The sequence below is a fragment of the Desmodus rotundus genome, chromosome 1 (genome assembly GCF_022682495.2).
Source record: "Desmodus rotundus isolate HL8 chromosome 1, HLdesRot8A.1, whole genome shotgun sequence".
Classification (NCBI taxonomy): Eukaryota; Metazoa; Chordata; class Mammalia; order Chiroptera; family Phyllostomidae; genus Desmodus; species Desmodus rotundus.
This window is the reverse complement of record NC_071387.1, coordinates 103,998,278-104,021,629: the sequence shown is the minus strand read 5'-3', so window position 1 is coordinate 104,021,629 and position 23,352 is coordinate 103,998,278. Positions and strand designations below refer to the sequence as shown.

Here is a 23,352-nt window from a genome sequence, read left to right as displayed (position 1 = left end):
CTTTCGGTTAACTTTCCTGTTATGGCAAAGAGGTGGGATATTAACTTATTTATTTCTATTTACCCAATATTTAGATGGTGCCAGCAAAGCACCAAACACTCTTCATATATTAAGCCAAGTACTTCTTATAAATACCTGTGAGTTCATTTCTATTATCATCGCCCATTTTACAGATGAAGACACTGAGGCACAGAGAGGTTAAGTAACTTGCCTAGAGTCACACAGCTGGCAATTAGGGATCCAGGATTCGAACCCTGGGTGCAGTATCCACATTGCTCACTCTGTAGGTATCCTGTTAGGATATGGGTTCCACCATATGATCATGAGAAGCCTTATAGCTATGTCTCTCCCCACTCATAAGAGTCAACATTGCTACTTCACAGTCATAGAGCCCTTGGACTTAACCCAGACTTGTGATAAAATTCACACACGAAGAACAACTACAAACATTGTCTACCTAAAATCCAGAATGCACATTGAGCTTTCCCAGATTTACCTTTTTTTAAATATCAAGTTGGTTATTATGCTAAATAGCTGTCTAAGTTTCCTATGCTCTTCCGTCATCCACTAGGGTGGGTGCTTAGTAGCAGGACAATGGCAGCAGTGAGGCATCCCAGAAGAGAAAAAGCAAGGGATATGACTTAACCCTTGGATAGACCAACTGGTCATTTCTTTCTCTTTATTAAAAAATAAAGGTCACATCAGGAAAGACCTCTTTTCAATATCCATGGGGCAAATCTACTAAGGTTCGAAGGTGTAGTGCACCAAGGACACAACAGGCAGAAGTGACAGGCCAAGCCTAGCAAAAATCTCAGCCACTGTTACTTCTGGGTTACTCCCTCTCTGAATTGGATGATCAAGGTTTCTATGACAGTGGATTTCCAACTAAGTAGTTGTTGTGGGGTAGGCAGGGAAGGGGTGAAGAGAGATACATCATTGAAGGCAAAGCAGAGCGAAATGGAATTGCTAAGGGAAATTGATTAATGGGGGAAAAAAGGCAGCTTAGTTTTCTCCAGTTTTCTAAACAGTCTTTCTTTTGTCAATTTGACTTGGCCATGTTATTGGAATAAGTAGTCCAGTTCTCTGCTTTGCTAAGGAAAAAATGCAACCCCAAATGGAAATGTGTGACTAAAAAACACATCCAGGTATACTGACATAAAATGGGCATGAACAGCACTACACTTGTTCAATTTGCTCTTGAACAAAGCTTCCACACGTTTTAAAGGCAAAATCAATGGGAAATGTCATTAGGAACAATGGCTCTATGCTTACTCCACATAAATTTACATGATCCCCCATTATTTTTTTGAAAGGATTTTAAACACTTTTGATTTTGTCAAAAAAAACCACTTAGAACTTCTTAGGATAAGGACTTACTTGGTTTAGTTTTTTGTTTGTTTGTTTGTTTGTTTCTTTAAACAATAGTCATTCTTTATTGCCAGGCAAAGCACATACAGAAAAGACCAAGAAGACATCATGCAAAGAGAAATTCTTTACCTGCATAGAATTCGGGACTGTAGACTGCACCCACAACTGGATTCAATTTCCAGCCTTGAAACAGATATACAAAAACATTAATATCATCTTTGATTCAGCAACTAATATCATTGCAAATTAACTACAGATCTAATGGGTTTGTTTTTCTTAATTTTAAAATTCAGAAAATATATAGCTTGGGCATGTATAAAAATTATTTGAAAACTCTATATAGGGAAACAGATTTATTCCCTTCTTTAATTTTCAGCTTAGACAAGTTAATAGTATGGAAGCTACTGACCAGCTATAGGTGAACCTTTTGCAAATGATGTGGTAATTAATTTTCTTCCATATCAATATTTTATAGAGCCACTATAATAATTTCATTTTTTATTCTTTCATGGATCACTACTAAAATAATACATAACATGTCTCTGTGTGTTAGGGTCACAAAAGTTTAAAAGCTCACATGAACAGAATTTTTTGCAGCAACATATTCTGATAATTGTCATTTGTAATTATGACCCAGAGACTAGAATTCCAAAGTGCTTTTTAAACCCCATAGAAAATGACATTTATCCATTAGAAATTTAGTGTGGAATACATTTCACTGTTCGCAGGAACCATAACAATTTTTAATCAATGCATGATATCTAAGGTAACTTTCAAATAACCTGTATATAAGATGAACAGAATCCTGTAATTTTCCTAAAGTTCTGTGAAATAAATCCTGGACCTTTAAAAACTCTTACTCAGGTAAAAAGCATAGGAGAACATTGGCAAAGCAAGAAACTACCCATATTAGAGACTCATTGGGCATTATTTAGGGAACGTTCTCAGAAGAATGATCATGTTTTAGGGTTTGGCAATCATTTCCTGCTCTTGCTGGCACGTCTTTATGAAAACATCCATTCTATGGAATTCCTGAAAGGGAACGAAGGACAAGTGTGCTGCCTTTAGGTGGAAAACCTGTGTCCTTGGGCTGTGGGTCCAACACTGGAGGTCCTTTAATAAATGCCCCTGAGCAAAGGCAATGGTGAAAGTTGGGTTGTGCAGGAAGGTATTTCTGATGAGAGCTCTCTGAGCTCTCTCTGGAAGGGAGAGGTGTGACATCCCAATGTCTGACCTGAGTGATATGCCTGTAAGAACAGATGAGAGTAGCCACTATCTACCGATCCACTATGAGGCTCAATATCTCAATAGATATGCTCTGGGTGGACCTAAGGACTTTCTAGAATATTTTGAGATGTTTGGTTTCTATGAAACTTTTTGTTCCAACTTTAATAAGCTTGCTGGTTTACCATCCCCATAATGTTCTTAGGATGGAGTTTTTCAGAGGGTTGTCTTTGAATTACTTGGGAGGCTTATTACTGAAAAATCCTTAGCCATGTTTTAGACCTATAGAAAAGGACATGAAATTCTGAGAGCTATTTTCCCAATGGTTTCTTCAACTTCATCCTTTCTCATATTAACCACATCTTGTGTTATAGGAATTTCTATAGTGATATAAAAATAAATATTACCCCGAACATTTCAGAATATGTCTTCTATGAAGGTATAAATGACTTCAATTTGATCAACTGAAATTCCACTGATTCTCAAATAAGAAAACGCCCAATTCATGAGGAGCTGGGAACTAATGCCCACATTTTGAATTATTTGAAATTTGAGAGAAAATGGAACAAACTAGTTGAAAATAAAACTACAGGGTTATCTAAACATATTTAGCATTCTTTGTCTACTCCTTAATAGAAGTCAAGAGTTTGTGAAAGAAATCTATATGGAGCTATATTAAATGAATTATTAATTGATTAATTTATTATCCCTTCTTCCCTCTTATACCCTGCTTATGCCCTGCCTTTCTCTGGTAGTGGAGAAGGGGTCTTTTAAACACTACTCAAGTAGAGTTTTGTTTCTTGTATACATCCTTATTAGCTCTCTTAAATTTGCACACAAAGCTAGAACACACCATTCATTGAGTGTGGACACATCGATTAATTCTGATGTAACTGTCAAAGATAGGTTATACCAATGGTCTCTCATTTTTCCCAAAGAAAGAGATTTTTCAAGAGGTATCTAAGATGGGCTAAAAATTACGTTTCTATCATATGCTTTCATCTTCCTCATTTCCTTGGGCCAAATAACCTTTTTCCTATTTCTATCTATCTATGTCCATCTAATTTCTCTCTTTTTCATCGATCTATCTAGACTGTTACACTCCCTCTTGACATCTTTGACCTGATGTAATTTAGGTCTCCAATGTCTGACCAGGAGAATCTACTTAATGCCACACCCTCCTTTGAGCTACTCCCTGATTCAGTTCCCAGTTTTGTTTCCTGTATAGCTGTTAACACTACCTGGGTTTATCTTTTTTCTTTCTTTGCTTGTTCTTAATTGTTTTTATTACCGTCTCCTTTATTAAAATTAATGATAAAGTGAGTAGGTCTGCCATCCAATGTGAATTCCCAGCAACTAAAACTGCATTTGGTGAAAAGTCGGTGCTCCATAAATATTTACTTAGTTTTGCTCTAAAGGAACTGAAGGAATATAAAGCTTTTTCTAATAGACTGACTCATTTCCTTTTGGCTAGGATTCTATCTTCTTCCAACCTCCAATGACCTGCTTCCTGATATACATCTAATAAAGAAGGACCCCATTAGGGGTGACTGTCTTCAAGAGAAAGGCAATAAGAATACAGCCCTTGAAAATCACTTCTGTTAAGACTTACAGAGCTCAGGCAGGCTTATGTAAATGTATGCAAATTACATGCAAATAGAATTCTAGTCCCTGTGACTCCATCTAGTACCTGGAAGAGACCCTTGGGATAACCCTGCTGGAGACAGGAGCCTGCACTGTCAGGAAGACGGACAAAATGATCCCAGTTTTAATTTCTCAGGCAGTTTGTGTACATCCCCAGGCCCTACAAATTCACAGATTTTGATCAAGGACATTAAACTGAACAATGAGGCTTACAACAAAAGGAGAACAGCTGATAAAGCCCACTGCTCCAGGCCTCCCGGGCCCCCCCATAAAACAAGGCAGTGGAGCACAGAACAGACACGTGGGGGTCTTTCTCCATATCAGACACAGGAGTTCTTTAAAAAAACCCTCTGTGGCTGGGCCTGGAGGGGCTGCATCAAAATCAGTGCTCCCATCCCCAAATTTAGCTTCTCAAAGGTCATCGGCCAGCTTTCTATAAAAACATTGGCCAAGATCCCTGGTATTAATTCTGGCTCTATGAGGTGTTAAAAGGCAAGTCTGGATGTGCACACGCACACAAACACCTGCACAGACCTTCACTAGGGCTTTATTGGGTTAGATATTGAAGAAACACTTTTAACAATGTACCCTTAAATACACCACAGTGGTTTCTGAAGCTGCATGCTAATATTTTCTGAAGACATGTACTGAGGGTGCCAGGGGTTGGGTCATTGAAATGGTGCACAGAGCAATGCCCAAAATGAAAAGTTAGTGGCAGGTTGTGTTTGGTTCACTCAGTATTTAATTAATTAATTTATTTAGCCACATATGTTTCTTGTCAACATTTAGATTTCATCTGAAATACAGGATTTTTGCTTCTCTTGAAACATTAGTAGAAATGGCAACTTTAGACTGCTTGGGGGTGATCAGAGCCCACCCCATTAAACTCCCAGTTAGTCACAGTCACCATTACTCCCTGTTGTGTGGCTGGCTTGCAGACTAAATGTCAGCAATCTTTTATGGTTACCCCATGCTGTTTGTTCTTCTGGTAGAGAAATACCTTGCTTTTCCCAGTATGTAAATGAAAGGTAGTCTAAAAAGACAGAGTTTATCAGACCTTCTCTGTTTGCTCATTTATTTTAGCTGTCCAGCCTCCCCTGACATTTGAATATTTGATCCTTAAACTGGCATGTCTGTCAGAATTCAACTTACTACCTATAGCAAAAGAAGAACAAGATGGCTATTTATTATTGAGATTATTATATAATTAAGTTTTTAGGGCACTGTGTACTCTGGCACTGTGTTGAGAACTTTTATCTCCCATAATGGTGACAAATATTCTATGTAGGAGGACTTATTGTGTCTGCAATTCCCACTTGAGAAAAGTGATGTGTGGAGAGTTTAAACAACTCGCCTATTGTTCAAAGGCAGAGCTGATACAAAATCGACCTCTTTATATAGTATGGGCTCTCTTTGTCCAGTTTTTAGTCTTCTTAAGATCCTTAAGAAAATAAAAGAGCTCCATCTTACACCCACACTTCTCCAACATCCAGGAAATCCCTAAGAATCTGTTTCCCAACTTTTTTTTGCAGAGCAAACACTTGATCTCCAATGAGCATAGTAAACCCCAACTCCTCTCTGAGTTTTGGAATTCTCAGGAAAAATCAGCAGTATAGAAGTAGCCCAATTTTCTCTTTGTGGAGCTTTCTGATGGGATTTCCAAATCCCTATACATTATTCTATAGTCTTCTCTTACAGCCCAGTTAAAATGTCCTGGAAAATAGAATCCACATTCTCCATGATAGCACTAACTGTGGTCCTCCATCCCACAGCCAATCTTATTAATCACTGAAACCTCTGCAGCTACTCAAACTTTTGTTGGATCCATGACTGAAGGAATGCAAAACTATGATGTTGACATCGATAGTTATATTTCACCATTTGCAGATGACCTCAAAATGATGACTCTAGTAATATATAATTTTGCTGAGGTGTAAGTTTTATGATTTTTGAGAATGAATTAGATAGCTAATGAATCTCACTTAATTTTCTCATTTTAATGTGACTTATTTGTCCTAACTTTTCTCTCTTCTTTCAGCTTCATTGAGGTACAATTGATAACTAAAAGTAGTACATATTAAAGGTGTGCAACTTGTTGATATAATATACATGGACTTTGTAAAGTATGTGCCACACTCAAGCTAATTAATATATCCATCATCTCACACAGTTACCACTTTCTTTTTGCTGTGTGTATGGTGATAATATCCCTTCTTGGTATAATCAGTCTTGTTAAAGATCTCAGAGGGTCTCTGTCTTTTTTCAGTTAAGTTTTATTGCAACTTATCAGAAAATGTCTTTGTAGTGATGATGCTCATGAACTAAAAATTAGAAGAGCTTTGAGAACTGCTTTTTTTAAATACCAAAAGTTTCTGAGAACTCCAACTGCTTTTATTTAATTAGGATTTACATTTGATTTTTCAAGTCAGTTCTTTTATGACTGACTGTCCATTGACCCCTTAGGTACCATACTCAGTCCCTGCATCAGGATAAGCTTCTGAGTGGCCTCTTTCAGACACATGGATGAGAGACTCACATGGCTCATTTCTGGAAACTAAGAATGAAATGCATGGCTACCTGGAATGGGATGTGGGGTGTTTATGCCAACACCTGGCAGGAAGTTGGGGTCCACATTTAAAAACGTTTTTGTTATTGTAGCCGGTTGCTATTTGAGTGCAGTTCTGTAAGATGAGAGGGAAAGTCACACACACACACACACACACACACACACACACACACACATGCGGGCCTGGGCAGGAGATCCTGTTACTTTATAACAAAAGCAAATGACTTCACTAATAACTTCTTTTCTAGCCTCAGTGTTTGCACCTTTAAAATAGGAATCACTTTTCCTCTTCACAGAATTTCATGTGGGCCCAGGGTATTTATTATGCTTGACAAAACATTATACAGTTAGTATTCCAGAAATGTTGGCTATTAATGAATGTGCTTTGAATTGTGTGCAAAATCCCACAGGTCCAGTTTTCAGCCCCTGGGTATGACATTGATCAATAACTCTTTCTTTAAAATAAATACGCATACATATGGCTTAAGGAATAATACTGAGCTTCCCTACTTCATTTTCTCTCATACACAGGACACATGAGCACCCATGCATATGCATGAAAACATGCACACCCACACGCCACACGCTTACTGGTTTATAACTTTTAAAACTGCCCAATAGTCAGGGTGATGTCATCACATACTAACTCTGGCAAGTTGCAGAGCTGTCATTTTACCCAAGTAGAAAGGCTTCATGACACATAAGTCAGAGGTGGCTTCATTTCAGCACTGGGCATCCAAAGTCTGTTGTGAAATTTTTCTATTCCATTTAAGGCTATGTCTTGGGTTGTTGGAGCTGAGAAAATGGGTCAGCAGAATAAACAATTCTTCTGGTCTTTCAGCTTAGAGCCCTATTATATTGAGACATATCTTTCTTTAATGGTGCCCCTTTTAAAAATAAGAACAAACTGATTTAGCCAGATTGGCAGCCACTGGCACAAAAAAGAAGAAAAACAAGGATAAAACTACTGAATGGTAATGATTATAAAGAAAAAGCAAACTTAAATCAATCAGTATGAAAAGTCAGAATAAATCCATATAGCCATGTATGGAATATTTCATAACTACTAAAAAAGATGCACTTGGTCTATATGTATTAACATTGAAAGAACATATGGATTTATGAAAGCCAATTAAAAATGATCTAGTTGTCCACCATGACACTATTTATATAAAAAGCATGTATACAATAGTGCCAATGCTGTAAACAAATACTTACTCCACACATATGCATACAATACAAAATAAAAGTATAGACAATGATCTGTAATAGTGGCATCCTCTAAGGAGGGAGATAGGAAATTAAGTTGGCTGTGGAGTTATTCAAAATATATTTCGTCTTTAATGTTTCTTTCTTTTTGCAAATGATTCTATATTTCCATGTTTTATATATAATTAAAATGTTAAAAATGGAAAATTCAATACTTTCCCCTTAGACAGTAATAAAATTATATTATTCTTAAAGACCTATAAAACAAAGAAAAAATATCTTTCAGTCTCACGATTCAACTCAACCATTAGCATTTTGGTATAATTCCCATCATAATTTAGTTCAAATCATGTTATACATATAATTTTTAATTTGAAAATTTTCCATTCATTATGGGGCTCTTTCAGTCTTTACTCTGCTCATTTTAATGGGTGTAATATTCCACTAAGCACATAGACTTCTTAATAGTGCCTTACTTTCTTTACAATTTTTGGTACAGTGAAGTATGTGATCAGCATATCAGCAGCTATTATTCTCCCTATATATCTTACAGATTTACCCTGAGGAGGATTAAAGAATCAACATGTTTGAACATTTTTCATGACTCTTTATATATATATGTGGGTGTGTGTATGAATTCATGTCATATATGAATTCATAGTGTGGGGAGTGTCGTGACAACTTCTTGGTTAGGAAGGGCTGAAATGAATTGCCCTGAGGGGTCACTGACACTGGGCAACCCAGAGAGTAAGAAATAACGCACTCACACATTCTGCTGTCACCACAGAGCTCATCGTGAGGCGCCCTCCAAGCCACTTGCCAAGATGACTCAAGAGAGGAACCGAATTCTGCAGCCACACATCCAGGTATGATTAGTGATCAGTGAGGAGGCGGTGGTTAAAAAAAAACACCTCCATTCTCCTTCAACTTGCTATCATAACAACAAATTAAATTACCCAACTAATTCCCAAATAATGACTGTATCTCACCCCCAAGTGGGGATTATCCTAGAGAGACTGGAAGAAGGGCGTGCACAGTTAACCTGAAAACTAAACCCACCTCTGTTGTGAAAATTATCTTATTGATTCAGGTGGTTCACTGTAGCAGGGCAGCAGTCGCCATGCTAAGGCAAATATGGCTTGTTGAAACAGATTCCCTAGTTAAATTACTTAATAGATTAAGAGGCAGAGGCGATTTCTTGTAAGAGGCCAACGTGTACTTACCATTTGTGTAAGGGTTGACAGTCTTTTTATTTGTCATTACACGTGCTGTGGCATTATTTACCTATGTACACAGAAAACTCAAATGAGCATGTATTCTGGGGTCAGCCCACAGTTCAATTAGTTGCATGCATTATGACTGTGATTACTTATTAAAAAAAAACTAAAATGCATTTTAATTTATAAAAGGCAGTAGGTGCACAACAGAATCATACATTTTTATAATTACATTTACTTCATAACCATTTTAACTTACAAATCATTTCAATAAAGCAATGTCATATCATTTAAAAGTTTAATAAGGAGACAGTAAAAGCAAATTAAAAGAAACTGCATAATTGAAGACTTAAAAGCATGCGTGTACTCCATGGTAACACAGAAACAATATTTTTTAAACATAAAATAAAGTCCATATGAAGGAACATGCAGTGGAGTAGAAGAAGGGAGAGACAAGGTACAAGGGAACATAAATGTCAAAAAAAGGGACAAACAAGTTTTAGCCGTGTGCAACACTTCAGGGGGAAGAACCATTGGGAAAGCAACATCTAGCATTCAACACTTGGAACAAGAGCCTTTTACATCGCAAGAATTAACAAAATCATTCAAGCTTTAAAGTCACAGCTAACAAAAGGATAAAAGAGAGGGTGCATTGTTTAACACAATATGGAGTTAACGATCTGAGTAAGATGTGCACCGGTCATGTCTCAATCCAGTCAGTGCCTCCCAGGCTAGCTTAGAACGTACACTCAATTACAGGCGTACCAATATCCAAAAAAATAGAGCATCAAGAAAACTTAATACAACAAGTCAAAAAATTCACGTGGTATATATATGTATATAGATATATCAGCACTAATACGTGTAACGGCAGATGGACTTCACCACTTACCATTCACCGCCATCGCCAGCATGGGTTTGTATACAGTTACCATGGTTACTGAGAGTTTGGTGAGGGGCCTAAGCGTTATCGTCGAGGGGGAAAATGAAAGGCAAAATATGCAACATCTTACTCCAAAGACTAAAGCATTCATAACTGGTATTTTTTTTAAGTTTTAACAAATATGATCCTGTGGCCACGTTGAGGGAGATCCAGTGGTAGAAGGAGGAGATTCTGAGTACTGGAATTTTAGTTTATCTTATCAGTGAAGAGGGACCAGATATTGCACAGGAAATCCTGTTTGCTTATTCACTTTATTATCAAAAGTGTATAAAGGTTCAAACTGGCTTCTTAAAAAAAATGAAAGGTTTAAGGACAAAACCTCTCATTTTTTTTAAAAAAACAATTGGTCTTTTGAATGCTACTTCTTTCACAATTTGGCTTAATTTGCACACCACTGTGGATCCCTCGTCAACCCTGCAGTGGAAAGGAAAAGAAAAGAAAAAAAAACTGCTCTGTATTTTGTTTTGTTTTGTAACACTCTCTCCACTGTTTGGAACCTACTGCACCCATTGACTCTTAAAACATGGAAAATAAAAAAAAAATTAAATAAAAACAAAAAACTTTCAGATTAACCTTTTTTTGTCTCACGTTTGCCATCCACCTTTCAGCAGTAATAAGAATAACATAATAAAAATAAAATGAAAAGAAAAAGTAAGGCCAGTTTTCCTTTTTATATATAAATATAAATATATATATATATATATAAACAATGAGAAGGGAACAGGGTCACATACAAGACACAATGATGCATCTGAAACAACGAATGAGCGTGAAGCAGACATTTATCAAAAAGATGTAAAGGAAAATATTTTGAACATGCACCTCGATTTTACGGCCCTCTACCACGGTGCCGTGTAATTTCTCCCTCGCCCTGTCCGCATCGGCACTATTTTCGAAAGTTACGAAACCAAATCCCTGCATGCAGGAGGGAGAAGGGAAAACAACATGCAGATTATTATTTCAGTCAACGACCACTGTGTAATGTTCTCTCGCTTTAATTTCTATGTCTTGTCCTGGCTTCCGTTCTGTAACATGCAAATTAGAGAAATTATAAGAGTACTAAGATGTGCAATCAGTAAGCAACAAATGTGAACAAGGTAATTTTTTTTCTGTCACCAGTTAGCTATAACCCCTGAAGAATTCAAAGAATGATACCCAAAATACCTTTCTAAACGTCACTACAGAAGAAAATAAATCTAACAGAAAGAAAATGAGATAAAAAAATTTACAGTGTCTTCACAGAGAATAAAATGAAATAATGAGGAAAAAAAGGGAACCACTTTCTTGACATGCAAATTAAGAGTAAAATAAAATAAAATGTGTGCACGAAATTCAACAATGAATGCCAAAATCTTCTAACATTGCCTACAGAGTCATGCCGTGTGGTTTTAAGAACATCTCTTCTTCATGCAGTTTTAGGGTTATTCAAATTGATCAATTCTACAGCCTTTACTTCTCAAAATAAAAATTAGAAGCCTAAAAAAGGAAAGACCTTTTTTATAATAAATCTTAACCTCTTAGATCTAATAAACAAAATAATCACATGAAATGAATAGAAATAAACATCAGTTGATCAATAATGCAAACAGTTCAAATACCTTTTTTTGTATTAATACTTCCTCCCTCCCCCACCAAAAATAACACACATGCTTCTAAGTTTGTCATCTTTGCAGACTACTTTATTAACCAAAAAGGGAAATGAGTAAACACATTGTAATGTTCTAACACGTTATGCTGGTACTCATTTGTCATTTCAACAGGTAGAAAATAAAGAAGCTTTGTTAATAGACTTCTATTCACAATAACACTCTGGGCACTTCCTCTGCCACTGACAGATGATACATAGACCCTTGACTTCATCACTGGCATATTTTGTGTTAATATTTCAGCCTCATAAACAACCCCACTAAACGTCACATTGTCAAAATCCATCTTTTTTTCTTCACTGACACTGTGCCTAAGAAGAGTACAGAAAATACAACACATTATTTTTAAAACCCCTAAAAATATGTGTGCATCTTGTTCAGAGATATACACCAACCTTTTGAAACACTTCCAGTGTAAATTTGCCCAGCTTGTTCTGGTTTCCATGGTGTAAGCTGGGTGAAAGAATGCCGTGTGTGGGGATGTCTGAACTTTGGGTAAGGGTAAATGCTTGCTTTGAGCTTTGTTGGGGGCAGGAAGATATTCCATTTCACTAATATAATAGTAATTATAAGTAACAGGTAGTCATAACCAGCGAATGTTAACTCCCCATCACTCACTGGGTCTCTAAAGTGTTCTGCGAAGCTCAGGGTGTTTGAGAAGCATGCTAAATGGTCTGCCTAACAGACGACTTTCCAGTACTAACATGGAATCATCAATAGAAGACAGACGCCAGCTGTGAATGGATTTCAGCTAGAGTGGATGACTCCTTGACAGGATACCATAGTGAAAAAAGAAAATAAGTTTATTTAATTTGGGAGGCTGGACTGAATTACCTTTCACAATATTTTCCACGGCGAGGGGTCTGTGATCAAATATCTGAAATACTTGATTAATATAAGATCATATGCTCCATAACAGCTGGGCTCTATTTAGGTGGCATACCAATATTCAATTCTCAAATATGATTACTTGCTAACAGAATCGTTTTGAGGTTGCAGCTCTTCAATGAGCAAATGACATAATTTGGGGAGTTTTGCTCTCTTTGATGCCCCTGCTGCTTGGCTAGTGGGTCCCAAACTTAGTTGCACATCAGAAGAAACTGGGAGCATATTCAACACTTAGATGCCAAGCCCTGCCACATATCTACCAGATCAGAATCCCCAAGGGGAGCCCAGAAATCTGTTGAAAAAGCTCCTGTGTTGTTCAGCCATTGGATTTCCATGGCCTCTCACATCACTAAGCACCATCAAAAGACGGCTTTGGTTCTTTATATGAAGTAGAATATTGTATTGCCGATTTCTACAGAGCAACCTACAGACTGGGGTGCATTTTGGGGGGTTAGTATCTATCTGACAGGGTTATTTGGATCTTATATGTAGGAGTACAACCAAAATCACATAGCAATGTTCTCTTCCTCACCTATAACCCAAATTCCCTAGCATCTGTAGCCATGCCACCATACATTTAATAATAAATAAAGGAAACCAGGACTCTGGCTGCATCAGGGGCAATTCTCTCAGTTGGCAAGGAAGGAAAACTTCATAATCCAAGTCTCATGGATGAGGACTTGGTAGCATGATTGGTGTCTGTGGGCACTAGCAGTCATTATCACCACAGGGCAGGAAGAATGTGGTCAGGTGAAATTGAACATTCAACCCACCTGTCTAGAGCATCATCCCAAAGAACCGAGTTACCATGAATCTAGCCTGAACCCAAGGTAAACCATCCTCACCTAAAATCTGCATTATGCATGCCAGGAAGAAATAAAGGTGGAGATGGAAATATATTTTGAATCCCAAAGAAAGTTCATAAACTACAAAGAAAGGCTCCATACCGTTCTCAAGTCCTTCCCTTGTTTTGAAGTAATGGCAGTGCACTGATTATTTTTATTATTATTGTTACTCTCATTATTTTCTGCTAAACTTCTCTCTCTCTCTCTCTTTGAGCTACTCAATACTTCTCTTTTCAAACTGCTGAGATGATAAGTTGAGATTGGGCAAAGTTGGGTTCAAGAACAGCTTGCTCCAGAAGCAGTCCCCCAAATATCCAAGGGACTTTCCTACCTGCTCCATTAGAACATCATATGTCCCACCCAGACAAGAAGCGATAAGTCCTCCTGGGTCAGATGACCGCCAGAATTCTCACCTAGGTAACTACACTATAAACAGGGAGACCATCCCCCGGTCATTTTCAGGTACCCTCTCCATCAAGCACAGGTACCAGGCAATGCTGAAAGCTGGTGCTGAGCTTGTTTCTTTTGACCTGCCTCAGGGTCTGAATTCTATCTCAAGGAAACAGCATCTTGCAGTTCTTAAAAATACTCTGAATATTTTTATCTCAGTCTTAAAAAGGGGAACAAAAGAAGCACATTCTGGACCTGGCCTGAAACTGAGTGTGAAGCTCATGAGTAACCCCTTAGAGATCAAGAGTGCATGGGGCCGCATGAAGAAGGCACAGTGCTGAAGGAGAAGGGGATTGGTGGCATGTGCTGCCCCATCATGGGAAGGCCCAATCAATAGGCCAGATAATTGCGACTCTAAGAGAGACTGCCAGATCAGTGCAGCTTTATTATTTTTAAAACTTTCTGTGAATCCTGAATTCTGACCTTCCCGTACCCTAGTTATTTTTCTACTTTGGTCTTGTAGCATAAGTTTAAGTTGATAACTTTCTTTTTTTGCAGTATGCAACACATTTTATATCTTACACGAAGGCTCTGAAGCACCCAGGATGGGTGGGTACACTGATTTTTCATCTTACGTGAAAATCCAATCCTTCTAGTTTCTGGTGCAGAGGACTGCTATCTGTAACAAGGGTAGCCACTGATAAGAGTCTGAAGGTTCATTTTACTGTGGAATAAAGAGCTTCACATCTTGCTTCTTCTCAATAACCTTTGTACAGGCACCTCCTTCTCTTTGGAAGGCCACCTTCCCTGGGGAATTCTTACCCATCCTTCTCCTTCAGCTTTCATGCCCATCTTCCCAGAAGGCTTACCACCTTCTAGCAACATTGGTCTGCCTGCTTGGAGTCCCGGCAGTCTCTCATTCGTCACAGAATATAGCATACTGTACGGCAGTGGTTTGTCTTCCTGCTACTCAGGAAAATATGGGAGGATGACGGCTCTCCTGCCTCGCTCATGGCTGATTCCCTGTCTGGTACCGTGAACACAACTCATGCTTGTAGGTATCTATTGAATCTACGGGCAGCCTGTATATTTCCTAGGAAGATTAAAAGTAGCTATATTTGGCTGTATCCCCAAACAAAACATTTCATAACTAAACAAAATATTTTTAAATCTCCTTTCAGTTTGCAGGTCAATACTCAATCCACTGAGCCACACCAGCCAGGGGTTAAATCTCCTAAAAGGAAAAATGAATTACAAGACCTCTCACCCCTAAGTGCTAACTAATTTCCATTTTCAGAGTCTGGCATATCTTTGTAAAATGTGGTTTCCTCGTATAATTATCATCCATACATGAGTGAGTTATTTATGTTACACATTCCTAGGATAATAGATAGATAGATAGATAGATAGATAGATAGATAGATACTGCTTGTGTAGGTATAGGTGTATATGTACATACACAGACACATACCCTCGAACACCCATGGAACACAAAGTCATACTCGCTTAGCACTAAGTGACCTGTCTTGGGGACTGTTAGTAGTTTGATTCAAGGGCCCACCCGCTTACTGGCAGCATCTCCAGCACCAAATGATAAAAATGAGGTCATAACAGCATTCAGGATTTTCAGCCATTAAAATGGAAATGTTCCTTTAAATAGGCCCTTTCCCATAAAGGATAATGTCAAGTATGAAAAATATCCCTGGATGAGCCGCTGCCCCCATTTAGCAGATCCCAAATGGACTGTCTCTATGACACTCGTACCTAAACAGTCAGCCTCAACACCTGCAAGACCAGACGGGTTCTTTGAGAGGCAGCATACCCACAGAGAAAGAGGTTATTTTTTATGTTTCCAATTTTTTTTAAAGCGACTTCACAAAGTCAGTCTCTGGATGAAGCAAACTCAAGTGGTCTTATTCCTAAAGCCCCAGAGACAGGCTAATCATGGATATGACGGAAGAAGTCTTAAAAATAGCACTGCCATTGTACTTTCAAAATAGCAAATGAAATTCTCCTAATGTTCCAAAACAGCTCTCAAAAGGAGTCAAATAGCTTTCTCCAACTAGGAAAAGTTACAAAACAAAATATAAATTAAATAAAAATTTTAAAAAAAACTTTAAAAGTGGGGAAGCTACAGATTTAGATTAGAAGAAAGCTGGCCAACATTTCAGGTCCTCATCTATAACTTTGCCCAGAATACATCAGGCCTGAGTGAAAGGATTAGACTGGGAACATTTTTTACTTCATGCACCTGGCTCTGCAGGTATAGAAATAGTCCCTGTAATAGTTTTTATACAAGAAGCAGAAAGAGAGTTAACTTCTTTCTTCCGTAGCCTGCAGGTCAAACCACTAACACATTACAAGAACGACTATAAAATATCGGAAATTATAGAGTAACAGTGATCCTTAAACTAGAACATTATAGAGACTATAATGGATTATTTTTTTTAACTCATCTGGCATATCACAACATCATTTTGGCTGTGGAGAAGAGAATACTGGAATTTTCTTCCCTCAATTCAATCAGCATTATCTTATTCGGTTAATACAATATCTGCTTAGGAGGGAGGGGTAAAGACTGTCCAAGGAATACTAAATTTAAAATGTTTGCTATGTGGGGAAGACGTGGTTACTATACCCAAGAGGCTGGCACTTGCCACCTTAGGTAAAACCAGTTCTTCCAAGTAACCCTCCTGGATACTGACTTGTCCCAAGTCATCTGTGTAAGGAGAGTCATGGGGCTAAAATCAGTATCTCTCTGTATCAGGTAAGCACTTTCTCTTAATATCCACTTTCCCCATTTGAGAAGGGAGCTTAAACTTCCTGATGACCGAGGAATGGTACTTGGAAACAAGGCACAGTTACTGAAATTGTTCTCAATGTGGTTGCTGAGGTCAATATGAGTTTTTTACAGCATCATCCTCTGTTATCACCCAGTATCTGCTGCTATGGCTGTTTTCCTCAAGGAGATTCTCATGGGGTTCTTGAGTTTTCTGTGGGTGCAGGTGGAAAGCAGACATTTCAGCAAGCACAGAACACCAGAAGGCAAAGGGGCATTATGCATTCAGATGAAATGTTGGCTATTGCCTATAACAAGAAGACATGGTGTTTATAACTTTAAAAATTGGCCTGGGAGCTTTGCTAAACCACAGATGACTGGGCCCCAATTTCGGAGTTTCTGAGCCAGTAGATCTGGTTTGGACCCTGAGAATTTGCATTCTAGTAAGTCCCTAAGTGATGCTGATGCTGCTGGTCTGGGGCTCTCACTTAGCCAATCACTGATGCAGGGGACATTTTGGGGTGGTTTGGCCTTTATTTTTTCTCCCAACATATTTCCATTTTGAAAGTGCTGTAGCTTCTCTATATGACCATCAGTTTTTACTAATACTGTGTGCTCTAGGAAAATCAACTTAAAAATTGGTTTTCTAGCGAAAACCAAAATCAAAGCAGTGACAAATTGCAAAATGTGAACTGGTAAACATACTAACAAATAAAACTATATTCAAAAGGTTGGTGTATATGACATTTTCTCCCCTGCAACCCAGGAAAATAACTGCACTTTATTAATACAGAATAATCACATATTTACCTGCTCATGAGACTATCAACTCACTTTTTAATATAAAGAACATAATTATCACTGAAAAACAAAAATGCAGCAACAACATTATTTTTTTAAGCATGGGTAATTTTCCTCTGGAAACTTGAAATATATATATATAGATAGATAGATAGATAGATATAAAACAGCAATTCTAAATTACCCCCTTATATATTTTAAACTGAGCCCAATATATTTCCCACCACTTTGGAAACTGGAATTGGTCTCTAAAGATTTCCCCCTTAAGTATATTTTCACAATGTGCTGATTAAGACAGTGCAGTTGTTTCCCATTACTTATAACGAGCATTTTAAAATAAGCTACACGATTCTAAAGTGAATTAAGTTGCTTACCTTTGAGCCTCGCTCATTAAAAATAATTTCAACATCTAAGATTTTACCAAATTGCTGAAAAGAAATAGAAATATTTTATAAGCAAGAATAGAAATGAAGTGAATCATATTATGTACACTGGTAATGGTACCCCATGTCAGAGTCTTTTAACAGACAAAGATATAGATTTTATTTTGTTCTATCATTAAACAATGCAATTGAACCAAGAGAAAATACAAGTACACATATTATTTCCATATTATGGCATTCCCCACCAAGTGAGATATCACAGCAGGGGCTTGGTACAAAACAGGTAATCAAGAGGTTAATTCAGTCTGCCTCTCTTCATGTGTGCAGGATTGCTTTCCCAGGCACTGAGCAGCAAAGATTCAAAATGTCCAATGTACATGCTGGCCCTCCTTGGCTACTCAACTAATCACTGGACAAAAACCCTTGAGGAAGTGGGATTTTGGTAGTAAAATGTCCAAATAGAATATGATGTCAAGGATTTTAACTCCCAGCCCCCATAAAAGCTAGGAGCAGCCAGGTCATGTAAAACAAGTACAAACAGATGAAAGCAAGATCCACTCTATGGGCACCCATCGAATGAAGACACCAGCGCAGTTGTGATCAGTCCTCAGGCTGAAATGTACTTCTCTCCAGATGATTCTCCATGTTGTTAAACAAACAAACAGATTTCAGACAATTAGCACGAATGTGCTCCATAAGAAGCAAAGGCAACTCCACATTTTCAAGTCTAGGAACACAATTTCAGATGAAAAATAAATTGGACGGTCATATATCATACAGTTGCCTAATTAAATTTAAATTTCAATTTTTTCAGAATAATTATACCCTGAAATAACAATATTGGGGATATACTTATATTTAATAAAACACTTGCTATTTAAAATTCAAATTCTACTATTGTGTCTTTTTTATTTTTTGTTTTTTTTTGCTAAATCTGGTTGTACCTGTGAGAAAGGATACAAGCAATTCTTGATTCACACTTAAGAAAAAGAAAAAGGGAACATGGACCCTGAAACCAGAATCATTTGATAATCCAAAGTCTTCCTTAACCTTGAAATCCTGTCAGTTTTCTTCAACCACATGAAGCTGAGTGGGCTGGGAGAAGGTGGCGTAAAAGTAGGCAACATGGCCCAGGAAAAAATAGGATGGGAATTTTACCCTGATGCAAAATGGGAGCAAATATTCATGTTAGTGATTAGAAAATAAACAGGAAAACATAAAAAAGATGTTTCTTTTTTCCTTTGTTTTGAGCTTTTCTATTGTTTCATTTGCTTCTGCAGCCTTGATTGTTATTGCATCCTTTACTACCCTAGGAGATTCTGTATTCCATCTCTCTCCCCTGGGTGGAAAGCATGAAGGAGCCTCTATGAAGCAGAGCACAGAGTGGTTTGGAGGGAGGGGTAAGACAGAAAAGAAACAATGTGAACACAGATTATTGAGGGCAACATCCTGACCAATGAGCATCAGTCATAGAATGCTGGTATGCCCTGGGAGTGAGTGTCAACAGAGTTCCACTAAGATTTAAAAAAAAAATTATTCAGAACATATAGAGGCTATCCTCTGAAACATATAAATTAATTTACCTTACTTAGAAAGACAGAAAAACATATGCATAATCTAGTTGAATATAAATAGCTCAAAACTTTGAAATGAAAGTAGTTCTTACTACAAGAAAAAGAAACCCAAGGCTTATGTTATCCTGTGCCACTGAAATGTGCCCATTGCTCAGAATATGTACCCACCAAGAAGATCATAGACTTGAATTTTTCTTGTTGAACAGAAGTGCTTCTTTATTTCCCAAAGAAGGAGAAGGACAGGAAGAAATCAAGAAGAAAATGCTCAACTAAGAGAGGAGATGAAAGGATGCTTGCACATACAGGCACACCTCAGAGATACTACAAGTTCACTTCCACACCAGTGCAACAAAGCAAATATCACGATAACACAAGTTACACAGATTTTGGGGTTGTCCTAGTACATATAAAAGTTATGTTTAAATTGTAGTCTATTAAGTGTGCAATAGCATTATGTCTAAGAAATGCACGTTCCCTACTTTAAAAAATACTATATTGGCTAAAAAAATTCTAACCATCATCCGAGCCTTCTGTGAATCATAAACTTTTTGCTGGTGGAGGGTCTTAACTTCAGTTTGTAAATATGTCCTGTCTGCGAAGTACAATGCAGCAAAGTGCAATAAAACAAGGTCAGCCCATATAATGGAAATACCAAGAAACGTGCAGCTAACTCACCCAAAAGCAATTTCTGGACACTCAAATAGTCTTTTGGTCAATAGACTATTCTTCTACAGAGCATTCTCAGTGCCCTAGATTTGAGCAGAGAAAATCATTAAAAATAGAAAAAGAAAACTTTCAGATTTGGGGAATGAAGGGTTTGCCATTGAAAGGTGAACTAAATTTCATAGTAAAAAATCCTCCAGCTTTGTGGACTCCTCAGAAGCAGTAATTTTGATATAACCTTAGAGGAGTCAGTTCACACAGATGCTATCATATGTATTTCAGGCCCAAGAGCCTGAAAGCACACACATTTATGGATAGAGATGCTTGAAAAGGAATTCTTCCAAAACCATGAAGCACATGTCCTCTACTGAACATTCTCTAAGCAGTCAACAGAAAAACACTTCTTTTAAAATAAAATCTGGTTGAGAAAGAACCAATCAGAAAGTAATCTTAGCATGTGTCTTTTACTAAATGAAATGATGACACCACGTGCCCCGAGATGGTCTCAAATGTTTGCCTCTTTTGGCAGCTGCCTTAGGCTGATGATTCTCAAAGCCAAGGAAACGAGCCTTAAGAAGAATGCTGATGTCAGCCCCATTTCTGAGTCAGTTGTGTACTATATTTATAGTATCAACAGTTTAATTGGGAAGTTTGGTACTAATGATGTAAACACAGCTGGCACATTTTCAGTTTAAATAGACACGACTCATTTGCAGACATAACTAGCATTTGTTTGCTCAACACCAATGTTCAGTAGTGTTCAACAACGTCTCAGAATCCACTCAAGGTGTCTCAATGGCTGTGTCAAAAACAAAATCCAGGAGTGTACAGGCACGCACATGGGCAAATATGTACCAGGCATGTGTAGACATTCTCAGATCAAATAATATTTCCCTGTAAAACTGTGTAAGATGTTCAATGGATACAGCATGAAACATGAAAGTAAAGGTTAGTGCAAAGAGTGTGCAAAGAGGCTAAGAAAACGCATCGCCTGAGTTTTCTTGGGGTCGACTTCATATTTAGAATGCAGACATAGGAGGCACCATGCCATGTCCAAAAAACTGGCTTCACTACCTACAACATCACAGTAGATGGAACTCTGGTATTAACATTGAAGGTGCAGATCTCTCTGTTACTCTCTTTTATTACTGAAAAGGTGATCGCAAAAGCTTCTTTTGCATCCTCTAACAGTCATGTGATCTGTCTTTTTGGTGACCATAAAGAGATTTCAGTAGATCATATGTATGCCCAATGAATATGTATTTTCATAAAAAAAGCAAGGCTGTGACCTCAAGGATATTGTGCAAATTTGAAACCTGAACTCACTGAGCACTTGTTTCCGAAACAATTCTACCATGGAATGTGTTATATCAGTGGTCTGGATATATTATAATCAATTCTCTCTTCCCAAACCCAGGAATACCTGAATTTTGAATATTAGGGTAAACTAAGCTTTGCATTCAGGAGCAATATATTATAATTAATCTGGTGAAAACACATACATTCCTTTAATAGGATCATCAAGAATTCAATGCAAAGGAAGTACAGGATTATGAAAGATCTCCAAAATGAAGACAGAGCTCAAGAAGAAAGTAGCCAGGCTAGAGCCAATGATTCCTTCCAGTGAAACACGCAGGACCAATCCCATGAGCACATACTAGATCCATTCCCTCACACCCCAGCTGGTGCTTTACAAAGACTTCTGTTTTGCATATCGAGGCCACATAACTGCTTGACCAAGAAATGCTCCATCTTAAAAGAAATAAAAAAGCAAATCTATAACAAACTAGAAGAGTTAATGACAAACACTGAAAGACGTATCTCCAAAAGAGGAGAACACAAACATTATGAAGTGCATGTGGAAGAAAAGATAAGCAGAATGGCAATGAAGAGGCACTGACACCACAAATTAAAAATAAAATGTGGGGTACTTGTGGTAACCATTGGGCCTGCAGAGGTTGCCAACTTCATGACTGGATTATCAACGGTTACAGAAGTTGTTATGAACACTGCTGGGTTTTAGGCAGTTGGAGAAAGGAGGCTGCTTTTTCGTCTTGTTGTGTGTTGAGTTTGAAATCCCCTGGCCATATTTAAGAAAAGCGACAAAGGGGAAAAGCACAGAGATTTTTTGGAGGCTTTTTCTCCATCTTCACCCTCATTGTTGCTTCTGCAAAGTGAAGGGACAAAGGCAAGACTTACCACCAAAAGGAGAGGAGGTAGCTCATGTCAAAATGACTTGGAAAATACCAAATGGGAATTAAAATGTAATTTATTCAAGTAAGTATGACCCAAAGGAGGAAACCGTGCTAAGTTCTCTCAACTGGGGTGTGGGAAGCCAATCAGAATGTTTACAGATGCCTTTCAATGTGACTCATGCCACTAAATGTATCATGTAACTACAATGGGTTTACCACCACTGGTGTTTGGCCAGGGAGAATTGATTTTTTTTTCTTTAGTGTTAAAATTCCATTTCACCAGAATGATGGTTATAAGCCAAGGATGCCTCAGAGTTATTGCAGAATCTAGGAATCCATATGTGCCCAATAATTTTTATGGATGAAACCCATAAAAATAGTCTTGCATACTTCTCTAAATGGATGCAGATGCTGTTTGAGATAAAACTAATTTTAATATTACTAAATATATGCTGTGTTTTCTTAAATATTAAGTGCATTTATCATCTTGTCAAATTGATGTCTAGTCAGTTGCTTGACAATTTTGACTTTCACAAAAAATGGCTGTGAAACCAGTAGATTTTGATCAAGGTTTGACAACTGGTAATATGATCAATCTTTTGGCAAGATTTTGCTCTGTGGCACCTGCCCTACCCCTGTAAGAGCAGAGAGGTTTCTGTATTCATGCACACATAAGCCAATCTTTGGGAGTTGTGGCTATGAATATTTTGAATGCCTCTCCAACTTAGCAGTGTAGCTCTCCTATAACTTTCAAGATAACCCAGAAGACCAGGGAGTAAAGAGAAACCTCAGGGGTGGGAATTAGGGTATGCTGCAATGAGTGACACCATAAAAGAGAACCAGATGGTCATCAAAAGGACCAAATTCAAAGCCAACATCCCAGTGACACTTGATGAGTAAAGATGGACTGAAGAGCAAGACGTCTTCCTAACCTGATGTGGCAAAAGGAATCTAATTCCTCTGACTTCCTATCACTCAAACATGGTCTCACTGCTTTACACACACTTAACCTCCACT

The 23,352-nt window shown here is 37.8% G+C and overlaps 1 protein-coding gene across 16 annotated transcripts in view; it reads right to left on the bottom strand.

Moving 5' to 3' along the window:
- RBFOX1 (RNA binding fox-1 homolog 1) overlaps window positions 1-23,352 on the bottom strand; it is a 2,121,844-nt gene that overhangs the window by 102,795 nt on the left and 1,995,697 nt on the right. For all 16 annotated transcript variants that reach the window (XM_053929075.2, XM_053929061.2, XM_053929098.2 and 13 more), the window contains 4 exons: window positions 17,895-17,948; window positions 10,994-11,086; window positions 9,235-9,295; window positions 1,498-1,551 (listed from right to left, as the gene is read on the bottom strand). In XM_053929075.2, coding sequence (XP_053785050.1) covers window positions 1,498-1,551; window positions 9,235-9,295; window positions 10,994-11,086; window positions 17,895-17,948 — 262 coding nt within the window. The remainder of the gene's footprint in view (window positions 1-1,497; window positions 1,552-9,234; window positions 9,296-10,993; window positions 11,087-17,894; window positions 17,949-23,352) is intronic.